Source organism: Sinocyclocheilus rhinocerous, unplaced genomic scaffold (genome assembly GCF_001515625.1).
Source record: "Sinocyclocheilus rhinocerous isolate Xijiao unplaced genomic scaffold, SAMN03320098_v1.1 scaffold2810, whole genome shotgun sequence".
NCBI classification, from domain to species: Eukaryota; Metazoa; Chordata; class Actinopteri; order Cypriniformes; family Cyprinidae; genus Sinocyclocheilus; species Sinocyclocheilus rhinocerous.
In genome coordinates this window covers 321,480-340,712 of record NW_015626406.1, presented here as the reverse complement: position 1 = coordinate 340,712, position 19,233 = coordinate 321,480, and the positions used below count along the sequence as shown (strand labels likewise).

The following is a 19,233-nucleotide window of genomic DNA, read 5'->3' as shown; positions in this document are numbered from 1 at the left end:
ATATATATATATTAATAATCATTAAATATATGACTATATTGTTTCTCACAATTCTGCATTAACTGGAATAAAATGTAAACAAACTAGTTTTGTTACCATCCCTTCGTCCATTTTCTTATTGTTGTATTAAGGTAACACAACGAAAACATGCTTGTATCAAGAACAAATGCAAATGTACATCTCATACCCTTGAAGAGTACCTTTGGAGGAGTGGAGAATATACGTCACGAGCCGTCGTATTTTTATTTATTTATTTTTTTGTAACATAATGAAACAATACAGATTGTAAAGAAAATATTCATTAAAGAGATAACAATAAGAGAGAATAAGATCTGCCAGACGAAAAAAGAAGGGGAAAAAAAGAACGCGCCGTCGTATTTCCTTCCCCGATGACCTCACGAGGACGCCATACTCAGTATCCAATCATCAGGCAGTTGTGGTGTCTTTTATCCAATCATCTCTTAATACAGCCGGAATGGGCGGGCCAAGACGTCGGTTTTGTAGGTTGTCCCTTGCATCCTACCGGTGCCTCTCAGCCGTTTAACTGGACTGCATTGCTAAACGTGAGTATAGCACGAGGCCTACAAATAGTTACATAAATTGCATTCATACACTTGCTATATATTAGTCCGCCATATACTGATAGAAATGACTGTCCAGCTAGTATATATAATACAGCCTCTTTCTCGCGTCTCACTCAGATATGTGCCACTCTTTCTTTTACATCACAGCATGTTAGCTAGTTAGCTAGCATTAACCTTAGCTTACCTGCTATTTAGCCAATGAGGCTTGAATGAAGCTCCACATGCTAGTGCACTACTTTACTCTAACGAGCCAAATTCTAGTTGTTGTTATGCGCGCAGAACTGGCTTTCATGCCAAGGGAGTCGCAGCTTGACTATAAGTTAGTTGTCAACTAAAAACCGGAAAATATGAAGGTTTTCATTTGGTTTTTACAGTTGGCAGTTGTTGGAACTAGAAATATGTTGTTTACTGCCAGTCTGTCTCTGACTATAGTAACGTGACCTTTTGCCCTATGCTTCTTGTCAGCTAATGATAACATTTAATGCTATTTCAATCTTACTGTACTGTTGTATTTTTCTTAAGCATGGGCAGTGTGTTGGCTGCCGGCTCCCCAAACCCACCCGCAGCCTCAGGGGGTGGCAGCGCCCCAGGGGGCGCAGGTCTGGTGACGGTACCCCCAGGTTTCACCATGCCCCCAGTGTCTGCAGTCCCAGCCACCTCAAGCACACAGGGGCAGCCCGGGACAGATGCAGAGGCCTCTCTCTCCAACCCCGGCACATTTGAAGAGTGTCATCGGAAATGCAAAGGTTTGTCTTAGGGTCATTTTCTGACATACCTTCTACAGTTTTATGATCTATTATGTTTACTTACGGTCTTTTTGTCTGCTTTTCAGAGGTTTTCCCTGTGCAGATTGAGGGGGTACGATTAGTTGTCAACAAGGGCTTGAGTAATCACTTCCAGGTCAGTTATCACACAATTCTATTTTTACTACTTAGAAATGAAAGATAGAATGACAAAAATATATCACATCTTCATTTGCTTCCTCAGGTTAGTCACACAATTACTCTAAGCACCTTGGGGGACTCAGGTTACAGATTTGGAGCCACGTATGTGGGCAGCAAGCAAACAGGACCTGCAGAGGTGAGCCTTTTAGTTGCTTTTTAACTGACTAGTGTTTTCCTGTCAGCTTGTTATACAGAAAACAGAAGATATAAAAATACAAAACTTATGTCGGTGCCGATAGCCTTGTGGGCAGCGCACCAACATCCAGCGCTGTTCACAGACACCACTAATACCCTTAATTTTACTTTTTTTTTTGTAAAGTTTAAAATATTGATAAAGTATAATATTTTAGTGAAACTAAAATAACACTGTCTAGAATCACTTTATTTTTAAGAACTATTGTTTTTAATGTATATTTTTCCCTTTGAAGCGGTTTTCTGTCAACTTGCTATGCCAATATTGAGTCTGAATGAAATGCTGAGTAGGATGTGATGTTAATGCCTCTCTTTTTTTGTTTTTTTTTGTCTGTCCCCCTCAGTCTTTTCCGGTCATGGTAGGTGACATGGACAACACAGGCAGTCTAAACGCACAGGTCATCCATCAGCTTACCAACCGCATTCGCTCTAAATTGGTAATGCAGGTATGCACGACTTTGCAGTCATGTTCACAAACTATGAATGTGAATCAGCAGATCCTACACATGGTATAGTTTTTTATGACACAGATGTATCATACAGTTAATGTAAGCTAGATCAGTTATGTGCTAAACTGGTTTCTCTCGTATTGTGAGAAAAGTAATTTCAGAAAATATGGTGAGAAGAAATAAATCCTTTCACGGGCTTTAAGAAGTTAATCCCAATCATGATCTAATGTCTTTAAAATTGCAGCTTTGTCCAGAGATCTGTTGTTGTGGAAAATGAGATGCAGTGCTGCATAGTGTATTGTTATTAATTGCCTGAATAAATGATGTGTTACAGACGCAGCAACACAAGTTTGTAAACTGGCAGTGTGATGCAGAATACCGTGGCGATGACTTCACAGCTGCTGTTACCCTTGGCAACCCAGATGTTCTCGTTGGATCTGGTAACATACCTTGCAGTTGCTATAGTCCATGACTGTCAAGTTCTAAAAAAACAATACAAGATGTTATGTTTATGTTTGGAGTCTGTAAGATTTTTGTAATGTTCTCTCTTAAGACTGCATTTACTGATCAGAAATACAGTAAAAACAGTAATATATTGTGAATTTTTTACATTTTTAAAAACAACTGTTTTCTATTTGAATATATTTTAAAGTGTAATTTGTTCCTGTGATGGCAAAATTCCAGTCTTTAGTGTCACATGATCCTTCAGAAATCATTCTAATATGCTGAGTTGCTGCTTAAGAAAAATTTTTTTTGGAAATGTTGATACTTTTTTTGTTGTTGTAATATGAAATAATGCATCCTTACTGAACAAAAGTAATTTCCTTTATAAAAAATCTTACTGACGCCAAACTTTTTAAGTTTTATGAGGAAACTGTTTATCTGTAGGAGCTTACATTCACTTTCATGTTTGGTCTGTTAGGTATCCTTGTGGCACACTACCTCCAGTCCTTGTCTCCTGCTTTGGTATTGGGTGGTGAACTGGTCTATCACAGGAGGCCAGGAGAAGAGGGCACCGTCACATCATTTGTGGGCAGATACACAGGTGGTCATTTGCAGATCATTCTTTGTCACATTTCAAGGATTGGCAGAAATTCATAATTCGATTGAATGTACTGATTGGACCTGTATGTTTTCGTCCTCAGGTAGTAACTATGTCGCCACGTTGACTGTTGGAGGAGCTGGTGCACATGCGTCATATTACCACAAAGCTAATGACCAGGTACTTCATACCATAAATAGATGTATTAAATGACAGATTTGTTACTTGAGATAAGACCTGTTAAAGATCTGTTAAACTCACTCCTTTGAATTTGATACTGGCATCCCAGTTTGGAATCCCGACTCAAGGACCTTTCCCAATCCCGCCCCCCTCTCTCTGTCCCACTTCGCTTCCTGTTAGTTCTGATCTGTCCTATTATAATAAAGGTAAAAATGCCTAAATAAAAAAAAATACAAACTTATTACAAATTAATAAATACTATATTAGTATCTCATTCTATAAAAAAACCTAATAAAATATAAAAATCTAAACTGTCAAATTATTAATAAAAAATATAATAGTATTTAAATAATACTAAAATAACCTTACAATATGCTCTTTGATGCAATTCAATGACAAGACATTTTTTTAAAACTCAAATTACAGTAGTCGTATGATTATGGAAAAAGACCAGGTACTTCATACCATAAATAGATGTATTAAATGACAGATTTGTTACTTGAGATAAGACCTGTTAAAGATCTGTTAAACTCACTCCTTTGAATTTGAACAGCTCCAGATTGGGGTAGAGTTTGAGGCCAGCACACGGATGCAGGACACAAGCGTGTCGTTTGGTTATCAGTTGGATGTACCGAAAGCAAATCTGCTTTTTAAAGGTATTGAAACACTTTTCTTGAAACATTTGCATTCAAACCAATTTGAGATTGATTTGAATTATTTGCACACTTTCATGTAGGGCTGCACAATTTGGGGAATCAATCTAATTGTGATTTGTCAGATTAAAAATCATCATAATGATTTAAAATGTGATTTTAAAAAATTGTAATTTATATATCAATATGGCTATAAAATAATAATCATAGTTAGTAGTAGTAGTAGTAGTAGTATTTTAATTACTAAATAAAAACAAAATAAATACTACTGTTGTAATATTTCCCTACAACACAATAGTATTTAAGAAGAATGTAATTTATTAGTATTATTATTATCAAGAGTATGATTATTACTAAATAAAACAAATATCACTAAATTCACTTCACTGTAAAATAAAATGAGTATTTAAGAAAAAAATATATAATAATGATTGTATTTTACATTTCAACTGTAAACTTACAGCACTTATATTTATGGGTGTATTAATCTTTTTAATTTCAAATGTTAAGCCATCAAACTTTTATACTGAACCACAGAAAGCCCTTAAAGCTTTGTTTTGTGGGTCAGTGTTTAAGCCAGGGCTGTCCAAACTCGGTCCTGGAGGGCCGGTGTCCTGCAGAGTTTAGCTCCAACTTGCCTCAACACACCTGACTGGAAATGTCTAGTATGCCTAGTAAGAGCTTGATTAGCTGGTTCAGGTGTGTTTAATTAGGGTTGGAGCTAAACTCTGCAGGACACCGGCCCTCCAGGACCGAGTTTGGACAGCCCTGGTTTAAGCTATTGATCCAGTTTGGGATCGTTAAGCGCATTACAAGTTTAGGAAGATTGTTAGTGCATATTGTGTCCACAGATTCATATTAAAATGATCCAAACTCAGAGCAGATACAGAGATGGAGTTTGCATGGAACAAAATGTACTGTGAACTGAGACGCTCAAACATCAGTGGATAATGAGATGCTCACACATAAGAACAGTGCCGTGCTTCACTCTAAACACGCAGCGCATTTATATTTATTTATTTATATTAAATTGCAGCCGTTGCTAGAAGCTGTATTGTGATTTTGGTTTTATTTCGATTAATTGTGCAACCTACTTTCAAGTTTGTTCCAGTTTGGTTCCATTGCTAAGCTTCCCTGTCCTCTTCTTGTTCTTCAGGTTCTTTAGATAGCAACTGGGTGGTGGGAGCGACGCTGGAAAAGAAGCTGTTACCCCTTCCTCTATCACTAGCTTTAGGCGCCTTCCTTAACCACCGCAAGAACAAGTTTCAGTGTGGCTTCGGCATCACCATCGGATAGAACGGCCGTGGCGACTCAAGAATCTCAACAGATACAACCCTCCACCACGCTTGGACCGGTGCAAAGAGACATGGGGACATGGACCAACACTGAAACGGACTCCCAGTATTAGTGTGTTGAACCTTCACATGGACGGACCAGGACAAAGAGCTCGCAGGACTGTCCAGCAGAGCTCTCATCAATAGGTCACATAAGGTTTGTTTTTAAATGCGCATCATGTGAAAGAAGTGTGTCTGATATGCATAACATTGCAGGTGTTTTGAAAGGACATGCGTATCCGTTTTCACAATATGATTCATTCTGATACAGTCAGAAAATGTGGACATGCCTTTGCTCTTTTCTTTTTGAGACAAAATTATGTTTTCTCTTTTCGTAAGACGGTTTTCTTAAGAGCAGAAGGCTTATGCCGTCTTCATTTTTTGATCAGTGAACAAAAAACACTTGGGTCTATATAAATGTGGTAAGGCGGTTTGAGTGTGCTTTTTTTTTTTAGTCTACTTGTTCATGTGAAAATGACTTGATCTTCAATAATTCACTTCAATAAATGAAATGCTGTTTATGTCAAAATTATGAAAATTAAATGTATGGGAAGCTCTGAGTTTAAATAATGGGTTGTTTAAGTCAATGCCTGTGTCCCTTTGTCTCAAATAACTAGTCAATCAGAACTGTCTGAGACTATTGATCATAAGGTCTTTTTCCTGTATTTGTCTGTTAGGGTCTTAGGGCCAAATTCGAATGCCGGTTTCATATTGACCGGGCGTAACCAATCAGACTGTCCTTTTTATGTGTCTCGACATGAAATGCCTCACTGAATTTTCCACATGGAAGTATTTTCAAAGTTTGTATTGTTTTAATTAGTTGTTGTACACAGTCAAAGGTGTTTGGGGCAGTCAAAGGGTTGGTGCAGATATTGTAATAAACCTGTACAACTTAAGCTGGTTTTAATGCCCATGTCTCATGCTGATTTCATGTCTTTGTGACATGGTGGAGTACTATAAAACAGGCTTTTGGCCTGATTCTAATGGATTATTTTACAGTGCAATTATGTTGAATAAACATTTGGTTGTGAATTGAGTTTTGAAAAGAACTAGGTTTTTATTGCCATTGCTAAAGATGAAAAGGTCTTACTTTGTTTGACTAAGGATAAAATGCCTAGTTGATGTGAGGTAATATGAGAACGGTGCAAATGTTTGTTTAAAAAAAAAAAAGGTCAGCATTGACAAGCATAGTGCATTTATATTTGTATTGCAAACATGAACTATAAATGTGTTATAGATTAACATGAACCAAATTTTACTGCAAAAGTCTCCAGTTCTACATTTGAAAATTCAGGCAAAACCATTTTCCTATTACAGACAGAACAACTGTAACATCTGCAGGACTGATTTAGTCAAATTAAGTTTTTCCGCTCTGTCTCTTATGGTTCTGGATCATTCTCTTCATAACCAGGTCCAACTCAAGATCTGACAGCTGAACATCTGTGTTTCCGCAGCCAACCTTTGGACAGCTGTGAAGAATGACAGAAAAGTTGGCAACAGTGGCTGTTACATTGTTCTATACACTACAGTTCAAAGGATACGTTAAATTGATCGAACGTGACAGTAAAGACTTTTACAATGTTACAAAAAAAAATCTATTTTCTATTAATCAAAGAATCCTGTTGGTTTCCAGAAATATATTAAGCAGCAAAACAATTGATAAGTGTTAACATTGATATTAAATGTAACTCTGGTATAAGTTTTAAGGGGTCATATGATGTTGCTAAAAAGAACATTATTTTGTGTATTTGGTGTAATGAAATGTGTTTATGCGTTTTAAGGTTCAAAAAACACATTATTTTCCACATACTGTACATTACTGGTAGGTAGGCGTGGCTGACTCTTAACTTTATAAAGAATATCTCTTTGGATTTGAGACTTTAGTCTTTGCAACTTTACAGATCTTCTTTATGCACCAAGAGCTTGTAACACTCCAAAGAGAAAGGAAAAATTGAAATCGCATCATATGACCCCTTTAAGATTTAATAAATAACATTAAATAAATGTAACATTAAAAATAATGAGCTTTTTTTGAGCATATTAGAATGATTTCTGAATGATCGTGTGACACTGAAGACTGGGGTAATGCCTGCTAAAAATTCTGCTTTGCAATCACATATATTAATTAAAATAGAAAACAGTTATTTTAAATTGTAATAATATTTCACAATATTTGTTTTTACTGTGTTTTTCATCAAATAAATGCAGCCCTGTTGGACTGGATATGGAAATTAATTTTGCATAACAGTATACTTATTTAGGGCAACATAAAGAAAAAACCGAGCAGTGACTACATACCGAAATTTCTTCTTATTTTTGTGCCTGGCCTTAATCATTTCAAGTACAGCCTCTTGGTCATAGTAATGATGGCATTTCTTGTTTTTCACTGGACTGACCATCTCAGCCTGTCAGAAAAAGGTAAAGTAAAAGGTTTGACTGATATGTCATTTTTATATGTTTCTTCTTCTTGCAATACAAGTAACACACAAAAACATCACTACAAATGCGAACTTTTAACTCAAGGGCTATAACATCTTGTGCACTTGATGCTGTGAAATGATGCTGACGTTTACCTGGGTGAGAGGGCAGATGAAGTTTGTCTGGCTCTGTGTTACAGCAATGTCCTCATCCAGCTCCTCTTCTTCATTCTCAGCAGCAGTTTGACCCGCTGCATATACATTATGCATAAAAATAAAATATTTAGGAATTGCAGCACTTATAACGTGGAAAATACAGCGGCCTTGTGTTGCAAGAGGGGGTGAGTTCCTCACCTTGCATGGCATATTTCCTGACACTGTCTCTGAAGGCAACAACCTTGCTGTGCCTTTGTAGGTCTGCATCTGTAACTCCAGCCACAAGCTCAGTGAATCGCTCCTTTACAGAGTTTCTCAGGTGAACCATGGCCTCAGGAGGTTCATGTCTGACCTACAGAACATAGAGAGAAAGCCAGGGTGGCTCAATGGGAGACTTGACAAAGACTGTGTGTCAAAATAAAGCACCAGTGACAGTCAGTTAAGACAAACCTGAGCAGTCATCTCATCAACAGACTCCACAAAACAGTTGATTTCTCGGTCCAGTCTTGAGCACTCCAGAATCATCCCCTCCAGCTTCTTCAGAGCTGGACTGTTATCCATACCTGAAATCAAATATAAAGTACATTTTGAAAAGTATGTCCAAAAGAAAGCTGAATTTTCAGCAGCCATTACTCCAGTCTTTAATGTCACATGATCTTTCAGAAATCACTCACCTTGTGCTTCAACTATTCCCAGCGCAACATCTGATACCATGTCCATACAACCTCCGATATCTGCTTGGCATGACTTCAGAGTGGACAAGGTGGACTGCACTGAACTTAGAGACATCTTTGGAAGCTATATGACTGCTTGGGGGGAAAAAGACACAAATTCTAACCACAAACTCACGTGCACCTTAAACATTGGGTTGACAACACGCTATGAAAAGAATTTAAAGGGACAGTCCACCAGATAAAAAAAAAAAAAAATCTCTTTCCCCACCCTCGTGTTCTTTAACACTTGTAGGACTTTCTTTAATAGAACAAAAAAAGATATGATAACAGAATAACAACCTCTGTCACCATTCACTTATAAAGTGTGAAAAAAAGATATGTAAGTGAATGGTGACTGAGGCCGACAGTACCAAGCATTCTGCCTGACATCGTTTTTGTTAAACTTAAAGAAAAAAGAAAGTCATACAGTTTTGGAAGTGAATGATGATCTGTAAATAATGTAATTAACGTTACTTTCATTTTTCTCTTTAACAAAATGTACTAACAATTTATTGGTCTAAGTGGTAAGCTATAGCATTTTCGTTTTCGATAATTCCCTTAAAACATTCAAACTACTTATCTGCGATATTTTTTGCAAATATAATCACATAAAATGATACCAAACCTTAACTTCACCAAAAGTAGCGCCACAGAGTAGCCGTTTCCGGTTTCAAAACGCCTCGAACTAGACGTCAACATAAAAGACTTTTAACGATTTCATAAAGTGGTCTTAAAGTTCTTACTACGTTTCACATAATTGTGGTATATTTAGTGACTACAGCCCGCATAAATTATAAAAACTACATTTTTTTAAATATCTGCGTTTAGATTATAAACATTCATTTTTTTTCGAATTCGAAAAAATCCCGTATTTCTTTGCATGACTGTTAATTTGACAGTCAAATCTAACGGAAAATCGCAACAAGGACGCGTCTGTACGCGGCCACGTCATGTAAACTAAACGGGGAAGGAGTGCGTACACCAGGGTAACCAAAATAGAAGAAGACTGAAACAGCATTTCTGCGTTGTGATCACAGATCCGTTTGTTGCACCTGCTCGTTTTCCTAAACTGCATCGGTGGAGAACCGACAGAGAATCTCCAGGCTTTATAATCATATGGCAAGATGTCAGATATCGGGGACTGGTTTAAAAACATCCCTTTCATCACTCGCTACTGGTTTGCTGGCTCAATTGCAGTGCCGCTAATAGGAAAGCTGGGATTAATCAGTCCTATATATCTCGTGTTATGGCCGGAGGCATTCTTTCATAAATTCCAGGTAGGTTTACGTTCAGTTTAACAGTAGTGAGAGTTTAGACAACAGCAGCGATGACAAGGCCTTGTTGTAGGCCCCGCACTGGAGTAATGTTACACTAGCCGCGTTTCCACTGTCGGGCCAAAAGCGGGCGTGCCAGTCGCGTTTCCACTGTCACTTCCGGGGCTTGATCGTGCCTCGTCGGAGCTTCCTCGGGGCCAAAGGCCCGGGTTTTTTGGCCCGACGAAAACCTTGGGTCAAAGTGGGCCAGCTGGGGCTGATAATTGTGCGTGCATCTATTAATCATTTAGAGTCTAATATCATCCCATAGCGCCGCGGATCATTTCATACAGTTAACAGCTATAACACCAGCATTAAAGACTTTTAAAATAATTTTAGTTCAAAACTCTAAACTGATGCGTCCTGGAGAACTGTGCTGTAGTGAACGGTAAATGATGAAAGACGGTTTAGTGATTTGTGTTCAAAATCTCATGCACAGTGCATCTGATTGCCTAAATTACGTGGTTTATTATATAATATTTTTTGTACATTAGGAAGTTTTAATGTTAGGTATTTAAAGGTTGTTGAAGCGAATACGAATACTTAATACGATGTTTTATGATTAAGCAGAATGTGAATGGTAAGAGAGAGCGTAACACGTGCTATTTGTGCATCGTCAGTATGCTAATTTATTTAACCTAATCCCTCCATCTGTACGTCACCATTATTCTGTTATACTGGTGATATTATTATAGTATTGAAAGACAGGAAACGCAATTTGAATCAAAAGTTGCGCACCCACAGAAAGAAAAAAAACAGTAACATTGAACACGTCCCAGGCTGCTCTGTTCAACCAATGACAGTCGAGTACGCGTCCGAGGCTACACTTCCGGGACAACAGGCTTTCATGGGCTGCCTAATTAATTTTTCCTTTTACAATAACTGCTTCTCACTGTGATGGCAAATATTTTAACCTTGTTTACTATAACTAATTAGGTAATATGAGAGTTTTGCGACATATATTAGAAATAATGTTATTCTGTTGTCCACAATGTGGAGGTCGGCTTTTCTAATACCTAATTCTTACAGTCTGCCTAAACTCTAAGTATTGAAAATATTTTAAAATACGTCATTAACCATGATCATTAATTATCAAAAATATGATATTTGTTGTTTTCGGTGTCAGTAATTTCCACCAGGTGGCGCCAAGCAATTTGTTTGTGGGCTAAAAGTGTAAAACAACCAGATTAATGTTTTTAAGAAACATTTGTATCCATTATTTCCATCCTTATTGCACCAAATTATGAGCTTCTCTGGGTGGTTAACTATCATGTGTTAATATCAAAAGCCTATGTATAGGCCTAGATTATATACATCGTTTTCTTCAGAACAGTTTTAGTGCTTAAAGCAGGGGTTGTCAAACTGGGGTTCAGGGACCCCCAGGGAGTCAGTGGAAAAGTTTAGAGATCATCAGTGTGAATGAATAAATAAATAATAATTCAAATCTAATATTAAACTAAATAAACAAATGAAATATTTATTAAAATAAAATAATTTAATTAAAATACTTTTTAAAAAATTATGCAAATAAATAGATTATACATCTAATAATGCTGCAGCACTATGAGTATGGAAACATTTAATAATGTAATGTAAAACAAATACATAAATATTTTCCAAATAATATTTTACACAGATTTTCACTTTTCATTTTTTTATACATAAAAATATGTAGCTCTTTTAATCAGAATCAGAATCAGAAGAGCTTTATTACCAAGTATGTTTACACACACAAGGAATTTGACTTGACGACAGGAGCTTCCAGTGCAGAAGAAAGTACAAACATAGTGCAGACATACATGATAGTGCAGACATACATAGGAATAACACAGTAGGGATGTAATATAAAACTAATTTAAAAAAAAAACATTAAATAATGTACTATATACAGAAATAGAAGTATAGGAGAAAATTTAATTGTTTAGATAAATGTACAGATGTTATTAGTGTGCAGATATGTTATTTACAAAGTGTGCAGTTTAATATAAATATGTCTTTAGGATGGGGGTCCCTTGCAAGAAGATGATTATATTTGGTGGCCTGTGGCATGTAAAAGATTGAAAAGCTGTCATGCAAGTTCTAAACTGTGTGTAGTGGGATAATGCACCACCCCTTAAGAAGTAAAGCCCACAAGAAGTTATTTTAATATGTATTTAAACCCACCTCACACTGTCTGGACATTTTGGTAGCGTTTAGCATCCATCACGTGTCACTATGTCTTTAACAGTGAGATTTCACTGATATTTCTTTGGCTTATCTAGTTTGTAAATGGCAGCATTATTGCTTTAAATCTGTTTCCCAAGATACGTTTTCATGAGTGATGCACCTGAAATTCAGGCATGGACTAATTTGACCTCTGCTAATGGCTAATTAACCTGTGATTCATTTTTGTTGAACAATTTTAGTTGTAATTTAGGAACTTAAATGTTGAGCTCCTTTTTATATGGCGTTTCTGTGATTTATCAACTCCCTTTGAACATGCTCTAAACTTAACTCCTGTCTGCTCACTATTAGCTAACATTTCATGACTCCTGTGCCAGTACAGGTTTCTTCCGGATTATGGCACAGATATAGGAAGTAAACTATATCTGAGCAAAATGAGTGATATCACCCACTTTAAAGAGCATACATTGCTAAGCCAAGGGTAACATAAAGCTTTTTTGTCACAGTGAACCGGTGCTCACATTGGCACATTTGTCTTAAGGAACCATTTAGCGGTTGAGAAGCGGCCAAATAAGCCTCTCCCCGTCCTCTCGCGGCATACCAATCCTGCTGTGCTTTTTAACCCACTTCTCTATGCTGCAGTCCACAGAGGTCACCTCTCCACACAGGTGAGCTGGCGTGATTTATGCTGCAGTGCGCGAGGGGGCCATTGGACTGCCTGGCTACCGCAGAGCCAGTTCAGACGCCAACATCAAAGCGTTGCTGCTCAGCGGATTCACAGTCCCCCAGACCGAAAACCCTGTTAGCTCAGGGTTTCTGTGTGTGCCGGAGGGAGGAGAGAACGCACTAGAAGTGAGGGAGGGATACAGGGAAAGGGAGGAGAACAAGACAGCCGAGGACTATAGAGAGGGATAAGGTGTGCATGTGCATGTTTAGAGGAAATTAAACACCGGAGAGTGTTAAAAATGTGTGCAGGGGAGTGTGTTTGTTGTTTACTGACCCAGTTTTTCTAGTCTGGGAATTACCGAACAAATCTGGATAACAGACCAGATGATTGTCTGTTCCTCTCAGAGCGTGATGTCTGGTGTAATAGCTGCAGTCGTGCTCAGGCACATGGATAATGAGTCCACAATGTGTGGGGAATCAAATCTGCAGTGCAAGCATGGTAGCTATAACTTTCAGGCAGTGCTGGCGACTGCATACAAATGCTGCTTGCTGGATATTCTCAGTGCCTGTTGGTTTTCTGTACTTCTACTTCAGTTTAAAGGGATAATACCAATTATTCACCCTCATGCCATTCCAAACCTGTATGACTTTTTTTCTTCTGCAGAACACAAAAGAAGATATTTTGGTAGATATTTTTGGTAAGATAATGTTGGTAACCAAACCGTTTTGTTTACCATTGACTTCTATTGCATGGACAAAAACACTCAAAATATATATTTTTTATGTTCCACTGAAGAAAGAAAGTCAATGTATACAGGGTCAAAGCAACATGAGGATGAGTAAATAATGACAGAATTTTCTTTCTTTCTTTGTTTTGGGTAAACTATCCCTTTAAGTATCTTATGTCTGTTGATTTTTAAATCAGTAAGTACTTTGATGCATCTGTTTCAATAAGCCAGAATCAGTGGGCATCTCCAACGGTAATCTGTGTCAAGTCATTAATAATTTTTTCTGTGTCCTCTCAACAGATATGGAGACCAATATCTGCAACACTGTATTTCCCAGTTGGCCCAGGGACGGGTTTTCTATACCTGGTTAATTTGTATTTCCTCTACCAGTACTCCTCAAGGCTTGAAACAGGTAGCTTCTGTTTCCTAAAATATATTAATTGTCCTTTAATTAAAATAATGTGTGACTGGACTTAAAAGTGCACTCAATATTTTTTGTTTCATTCTTACCTAGAGGTTTGTCATCTGCCACTTTAAATGCTTAAGCCCACTTAATGCTGAAGTCAGGTGGATTCTGATTGGCTGTCAGTGTTTTATCAGCTGGAAAGTTTTTTTGAAACTGTTGTGTGGACTTGCTGTCCTAATATATAACACAGAGGAACAATATCGGAATCACTTTCAGAACAATAAAAAAAAAAAATCTGATAAAAAAAAAAACATTGCCAGCCAGTCAGAATCCACCCAAATTCAATAATGCAGTTATTATTATTATCGTTATTTGTGTGAATGGCCTTTTATACTGACACCGAGTGGTGTAGATGCAGCATTACAAGATTTAATTTACTGAAGGCATTGTAAAAATCATGATTTATTCTATTCCACGAGCGGAAATGTCCAATAATAATTCAATTCAAGTTTATTTGTACAGCGCTTTTCACGATACAAATCATTGCAAAGCAACTTTACAGCAAATTAAGTTTCTACAATATTTAGTGGTAGCTTATCAGTGGTGACTGTCAGTTAATGTACATATGGCAGAAATAGGGGTTACTAATACAGGGCTGTACAGTGCGACATATATGTCGCACGTGCTACGAAAATACTGGTCTGTGCGATGAATAAATTTACCACTGTAGCACGCCTGCGATACAGTTTTGCATGTTCATAACACAGCCGCTTAATAGTGTGAAGTGATTTCGTTGTGCTTGTTTGTGTGTGTGAGATTGATTATACTTGGAAGTTAGGGCTGTGCGATATGACGATTTTTGAATGTCTCCACGATCTGCTTTTGAAGAAATATCGTTGTATCTCTTGAATTTTACTGCTAAATACTGTACCTGAAAAATAAAGCACTGTTTGTTTTATTTGTATATTATGTGTATTTGTAATGTATATATTTGTTCTTATTTTGTAATAACAAAGATAAAATAATGACAAAGATTTTTTATCTTTGCTCACTTTGGCCTAAATGTCTGCCATTCTTTTTTATTTTATATTTTGCTAATGTGTAAGAGGTGTTATGTTTCTGCACTCTTCCATTTTTATCAAATTAAGAAAACTTTGTCTAAAAACAATTTTTTGTATTTTTTGTGCTCTGTATGGAACATCAGTGCCTGTTTAAGTGATGAACTCCATTACTTGTGTTTGTTTTCAGACATGATAAGAGACGTTTTATACTTGTGCTACAACTTTTTGGCCTGTGCTACAAAACTTTCAACCTCTGTAGCACCAGTGCTATGTGAAAAAAAAGTTAACGTACAGCCCTGCTAATATAAAGAGAGAATTATTCAGCTAATCAAATTATTTCAAAATGGCAGCCCCTGTGAGGTGACCCGCTTCAGCATCTTTCTAGTCTTACAATATGACTTGTCATATCTCACTATGATGTACAGAGTTTAAAAAAAATATATACTGTTCTTTATGTGTAAAACTTTATTTGATCAGGAAGTGAAGTGATGATTACTATGGGACGTGACATCTCATCATATTTTCTCCCTTTTACAGGAGCTTTTGATGGAAGAACAGCAGACTACATGTTCATGCTTCTATTCAACTGGATTTGCATTGTTGTATCCTCTCTGTCCTGTACACACTGTACTGTAATATTTTATTATAAGATAAAATGTGTCATTCAGTGCAACGCAAACAAGTGATTAGTCATTGTCATCAAATGATTTGCGTCTGTACAGCACATACCCATTAACAGTGAATGACTTCACTCAATGAATGTGATGTGCTGAATTCAGCATTTTAGAATATTGCATTAAATGATTTAATATCCTCTGCAGATGTGGTTTTCATGCTATACAGCGTCCACTCAGCAAGAAAAAGCTTTTCTAGGAGTCATGTTCATTTTCCTTTGACACACAGCCTTTATCTGTCCTTAACATTTATAATTCAGATAACAGGCCTAATGATGGACATGCAGGTTAGTCTGAGTTTTTTCTTCCTTTTTATAAATGTGAAATTTTCCAAATTTTTTTTTTTGTATGATTGGCACTTAGTAAAGTGGAGGATATTTATTAACAAGTCAAATAATGTAGCGATCTTCATTCTCTCTTTAAAAAGTGATTGTAATTAGTGCTGTCAAACGATTAATCGCATCCAAAATAAAAGTTTTTGTTTACATAATATATGTGTGTGTTGTGTATATTTATTATGTATATATAAATACACACATACAGCATATATTTTGAAAATATTTACATGTATATATTTATATTCATATAATTTATATCATATATAAATATATTTAATATATAAACTTTACATATTTTTCTTTATATATATATATACATAATAAATATACACAGTACACACATTATGTAAACAAAATTTTTTATTTTGGATGCGGTTAATCGCAATTAATCGTTTGACGGCACTATTTTTAATTGTTTAGTATGGTATTTTGTTAATAATTTTAGTTATCCAGTATTAAAGTTTTAATATCTTTGAATTTGAACTTGTATCTATTTTATCGCTAGGTTGTTGTGTAAAAGTTGACATAAATCACAGATGCTAACACTCTAGACTTTAACACTAGAAGGTACTATTAAAAATATATTTAATATAGTGCTGTCAAATGGTTAATCGTGATTAATCACATCCAAAATAAAAGTTTTTGTTTACACAATATATGTATGTGTATATTTATTTTGTATATATAAAGACACACACATACAGTATATATTATGAAAATAAATATATGTATTTACGTGTATATATTTATATTCATATTCATTTATATTATAATTTATATTATATAAAAATATATTTGATATATACATATAACATATTTTTCTTAAATATATACATGCATGTGTTTGTATTTATATCTACATCATAAATATACACAGTACACACACATATATTATGTAAACAAAAGCTTTTATTTTGGATGCGATTAATCGTTTGACAGCACTAAATATGAAGTGTGATAATATCTTTTCTAAAAGTCGCTTATGCTCAGAAAGGCTGCATTTATTTGATCAAAAACAGAGTAAAAATGGTAATATTTAGAGAGATTATTACAATTCAATACAACTTCAGTGTATTTTAAAATGCAATTTAGTCCTGTGATGTCAAAGTTGAAATTTCAACAGCCATTACTCCAGTCTTCAGTGTCACACGATCCTTCTGAAATCATTTTAATATGCTGATTTGGTGCTCAAGAAACATTTGTTATTATCAGTGCTGAAAACAGTAGATTTAGTGTAGTCAATGAGTTATGAAAGAAGATGTGAAAATGCCCCCTGCCTCCCTACATCATCTTTCAAACTTGAAAGTGCACCAGAAGCAAATGTTGCCCCTCTTATTTGGTGTAAATCATCATTAAATGAAGACAACACAATGGAGACAAAAATGGTCTCAAAGCAGTTTTTGTCTTTCTCAAATCATCTGAAACCTTGTGCTGCTTATTTGAATGACAACCTTGTGTGATTTATGAGCATTCTTCTGCACTGCTGGAATTCCCATGGAGTTAATTAAGCTTTTTAATGTAACCTATTAGTTGTTTTTGCATTGCAATGTTGTAAATTGTAATGTTACATTTTAATTTTAATTTCCTTATTCATTTGTTCATAAATATTGGCTTGTTTGTGTTTTGCAGCTCCTGATGATCCCTTTGATCATGTCTGTTCTGTACGTCTGGGCTCAACTAAATCGTGACACGATTGTATCTTTCTGGTTTGGCACCAGATTCAAGGTATTCAATGCATTATTACTACAGTGTGATTTTACATGATATACTGATGTATTTTAATGCTCCACACCAAAACCTGTTCATGTTCACACTAACACAGGCTTGTTATCTCCCTTGGGTCATTCTGGGATTCAACTATATCATCGGAGGCTCGTAAGAATTTCCCCCCCACACAGATTAATATTCAAATGTCATAGTCATTTGATGTAGATGTTGTATAACATTGAGTCATCATAGTCACATAATAATTATTGTAACAATAACCATTTCTTTCTTCAGCGTTGTCAACGAGCTGATTGGGAACTTAGTTGGTCACCTTTACTTCTTTCTGATGTTCAAATACCCCATGGACCTGGGTGGCCGGTCCTTCCTCTCCACCCCACAGTTCCTGTGAGTTTATTGGCTGCACAGCTGGCCTCAGCTTCCTGTTATTATGAGTCAAGCAATGCTGATATGAATGAAGTGCCTTTTTATCAAATTACTAATTTATGAATCTTTAGCTAAATGAAAGTGACAAGTTAGGGGTTATTAAGGGTTTAGTGCAGCAATGATACTGTTATGCTTTATTGTCATACATTTTTTTTCTCAGGTACCAGATGTTCCCAAATCGACGAGGTGGGGTTTCTGGATTCGGCGTTCCTCCAAGCAGGAGACCTCTGCCCCAAGAGCAGGCAGGAGGTGGAGGAGGTGGGCGCCATAACTGGGGTCAAGGCTTTCGGCTGGGGGACGACTGAAGTCTTGACTCTTCCATCAATGGATAAATACAGAAACTTCTAACATCAATGCTGCAGAATATGAATTTTATATGTTTTGGGTTTGTGTTTGTTGCATTTCTTCTGACCCAAAAGGAAAAGTGACGGAGCTCTTTCCCAGCGTTACATATTTTCCTCTTACTCTCAATGTCATATCACACTGTTATTGACTTTCACAGTGTGTTCAGAAACTCTGCAAAAATATGTGCAGTAGCAGAGTTGGTATAATTGTAGGAAATTCAGGGGACTTTAATTGTGTTTCCCATAATATGACTGCATCCTTCAGCGTATTCATGTTACTTGCTCACAGTCAAATGTAGCTGATTAATTTCTCTATGAACTATTCAGTATAGATTGTTTGTTAGCATGGTTGTTTAGGAATGGACTTCAAATCTTTTTTTTTTTTTTTATCACCTCATTTGTCTAAATTAATTAGGTTAAATTTATTGTAAATTTTCTTAAGCATTACTTTTGCTTTACATTTGCGAATGAACTGAATTACCAATCAGAACATTCAGATGAAAGTGCTATGCATATTTCAGTCTGTTTTATACATGTATGCATATTTCCATCTGTTTTATATGTTTAGATGCCAGCCTTGAGTAAAGTTTATCAAACCATTTCCAGTAAAACTGCCATGCACTTTTCACACATTACTTATGATTAAACTAAGTTAAGATTAGTCTTATACGTACACATGCCATCTGACAGCAAACAGAAACCGAAGTTTTATAATTATTTGTACA

At 36.1% G+C, this 19,233-nt stretch overlaps 3 protein-coding genes across 5 annotated transcripts; 2 read left to right on the top strand and 1 right to left on the bottom strand.

Annotated features, from left to right (window-relative positions):
* The first annotated feature begins 467 nt into the window (after nt 1-467).
* Nucleotides 468-6,446, top strand: LOC107714943 (mitochondrial import receptor subunit TOM40 homolog). Its single transcript, XM_016520942.1, has 10 exons — nt 468-563; nt 1,107-1,330; nt 1,417-1,484; nt 1,572-1,664; nt 2,065-2,166; nt 2,504-2,609; nt 3,092-3,214; nt 3,315-3,391; nt 3,945-4,047; nt 5,201-6,446. Exons 2-10 carry the CDS (start codon nt 1,108-1,110, stop codon nt 5,338-5,340), a joined length of 1,035 nt encoding a protein of 344 aa, XP_016376428.1. The 5' UTR covers nt 468-563; nt 1,107; the 3' UTR covers nt 5,341-6,446.
* Nucleotides 6,447-6,541: 95 nt separating this feature from the next.
* On the bottom strand, nt 6,542-9,343 carry nsmce2 (NSE2 (MMS21) homolog, SMC5-SMC6 complex SUMO ligase). Of its 3 annotated transcripts, none has more exons than XM_016520953.1 (7): nt 9,290-9,343; nt 8,626-8,757; nt 8,402-8,514; nt 8,150-8,303; nt 7,952-8,046; nt 7,677-7,783; nt 6,542-6,847 (listed from the first exon to the last, which is right to left on the bottom strand). In XM_016520953.1, exons 2-7 carry the CDS (start codon nt 8,738-8,740, stop codon nt 6,736-6,738), a joined length of 696 nt encoding a protein of 231 aa, XP_016376439.1. In that variant the 5' UTR covers nt 8,741-8,757; nt 9,290-9,343; the 3' UTR covers nt 6,542-6,735. The 3 variants fall into 3 exon arrangements, with proteins under 3 accessions (XP_016376439.1, XP_016376452.1, XP_016376446.1); XM_016520966.1 differs by having other exon boundaries at nt 8,626-8,760; nt 9,290-9,332; XM_016520960.1 differs by lacking the exon at nt 9,290-9,343 and having other exon boundaries at nt 8,626-8,999.
* A 203-nt stretch (nt 9,344-9,546) lies between these two features.
* LOC107714924 (derlin-1-like) lies at nt 9,547-19,208 on the top strand. Its single transcript, XM_016520926.1, has 8 exons — nt 9,547-9,941; nt 13,835-13,946; nt 15,539-15,603; nt 15,936-15,962; nt 17,643-17,738; nt 17,836-17,888; nt 18,015-18,125; nt 18,325-19,208. Exons 1-8 carry the CDS (start codon nt 9,789-9,791, stop codon nt 18,467-18,469), a joined length of 762 nt encoding a protein of 253 aa, XP_016376412.1. The 5' UTR covers nt 9,547-9,788; the 3' UTR covers nt 18,470-19,208.
* The last annotated feature ends 25 nt before the right edge of the window (nt 19,209-19,233 follow it).

Excerpts from the sequence above, each read along its gene's own strand:
- LOC107714943 (XM_016520942.1), top strand. The coding sequence starts at position 1,108 with ATGGGCAGTGTGTTGGCTGCCGGCTCCCCAAACCCACCCGCAGCCTCA. Across the intron at positions 1,485-1,571 it reads GCTTGAGTAATCACTTCCAG|GTTAGTCACACAATTACTCT; the intron begins GTCAGTTATCAC and ends TTGCTTCCTCAG. Across the intron at positions 2,167-2,503 it reads GCTCTAAATTGGTAATGCAG|ACGCAGCAACACAAGTTTGT; the intron begins GTATGCACGACT and ends GATGTGTTACAG.
- nsmce2 (XM_016520953.1), bottom strand. The coding sequence starts at position 8,740 with ATGTCTCTAAGTTCAGTGCAGTCCACCTTGTCCACTCTGAAGTCATGC. Across the intron at positions 8,047-8,149 it reads CAGGAAATATGCCATGCAAG|CGGGTCAAACTGCTGCTGAG; the intron begins GTGAGGAACTCA and ends ATGTATATGCAG. Across the intron at positions 6,848-7,676 it reads AAAAATAAGAAGAAATTTCG|CTGTCCAAAGGTTGGCTGCG; the intron begins GTATGTAGTCAC and ends CATTCTTCACAG.
- LOC107714924 (XM_016520926.1), top strand. The coding sequence starts at position 9,789 with ATGTCAGATATCGGGGACTGGTTTAAAAACATCCCTTTCATCACTCGC. Across the intron at positions 13,947-15,538 it reads CTCCTCAAGGCTTGAAACAG|GAGCTTTTGATGGAAGAACA; the intron begins GTAGCTTCTGTT and ends TCCCTTTTACAG. Across the intron at positions 17,739-17,835 it reads GGTTTGGCACCAGATTCAAG|GCTTGTTATCTCCCTTGGGT; the intron begins GTATTCAATGCA and ends ACACTAACACAG.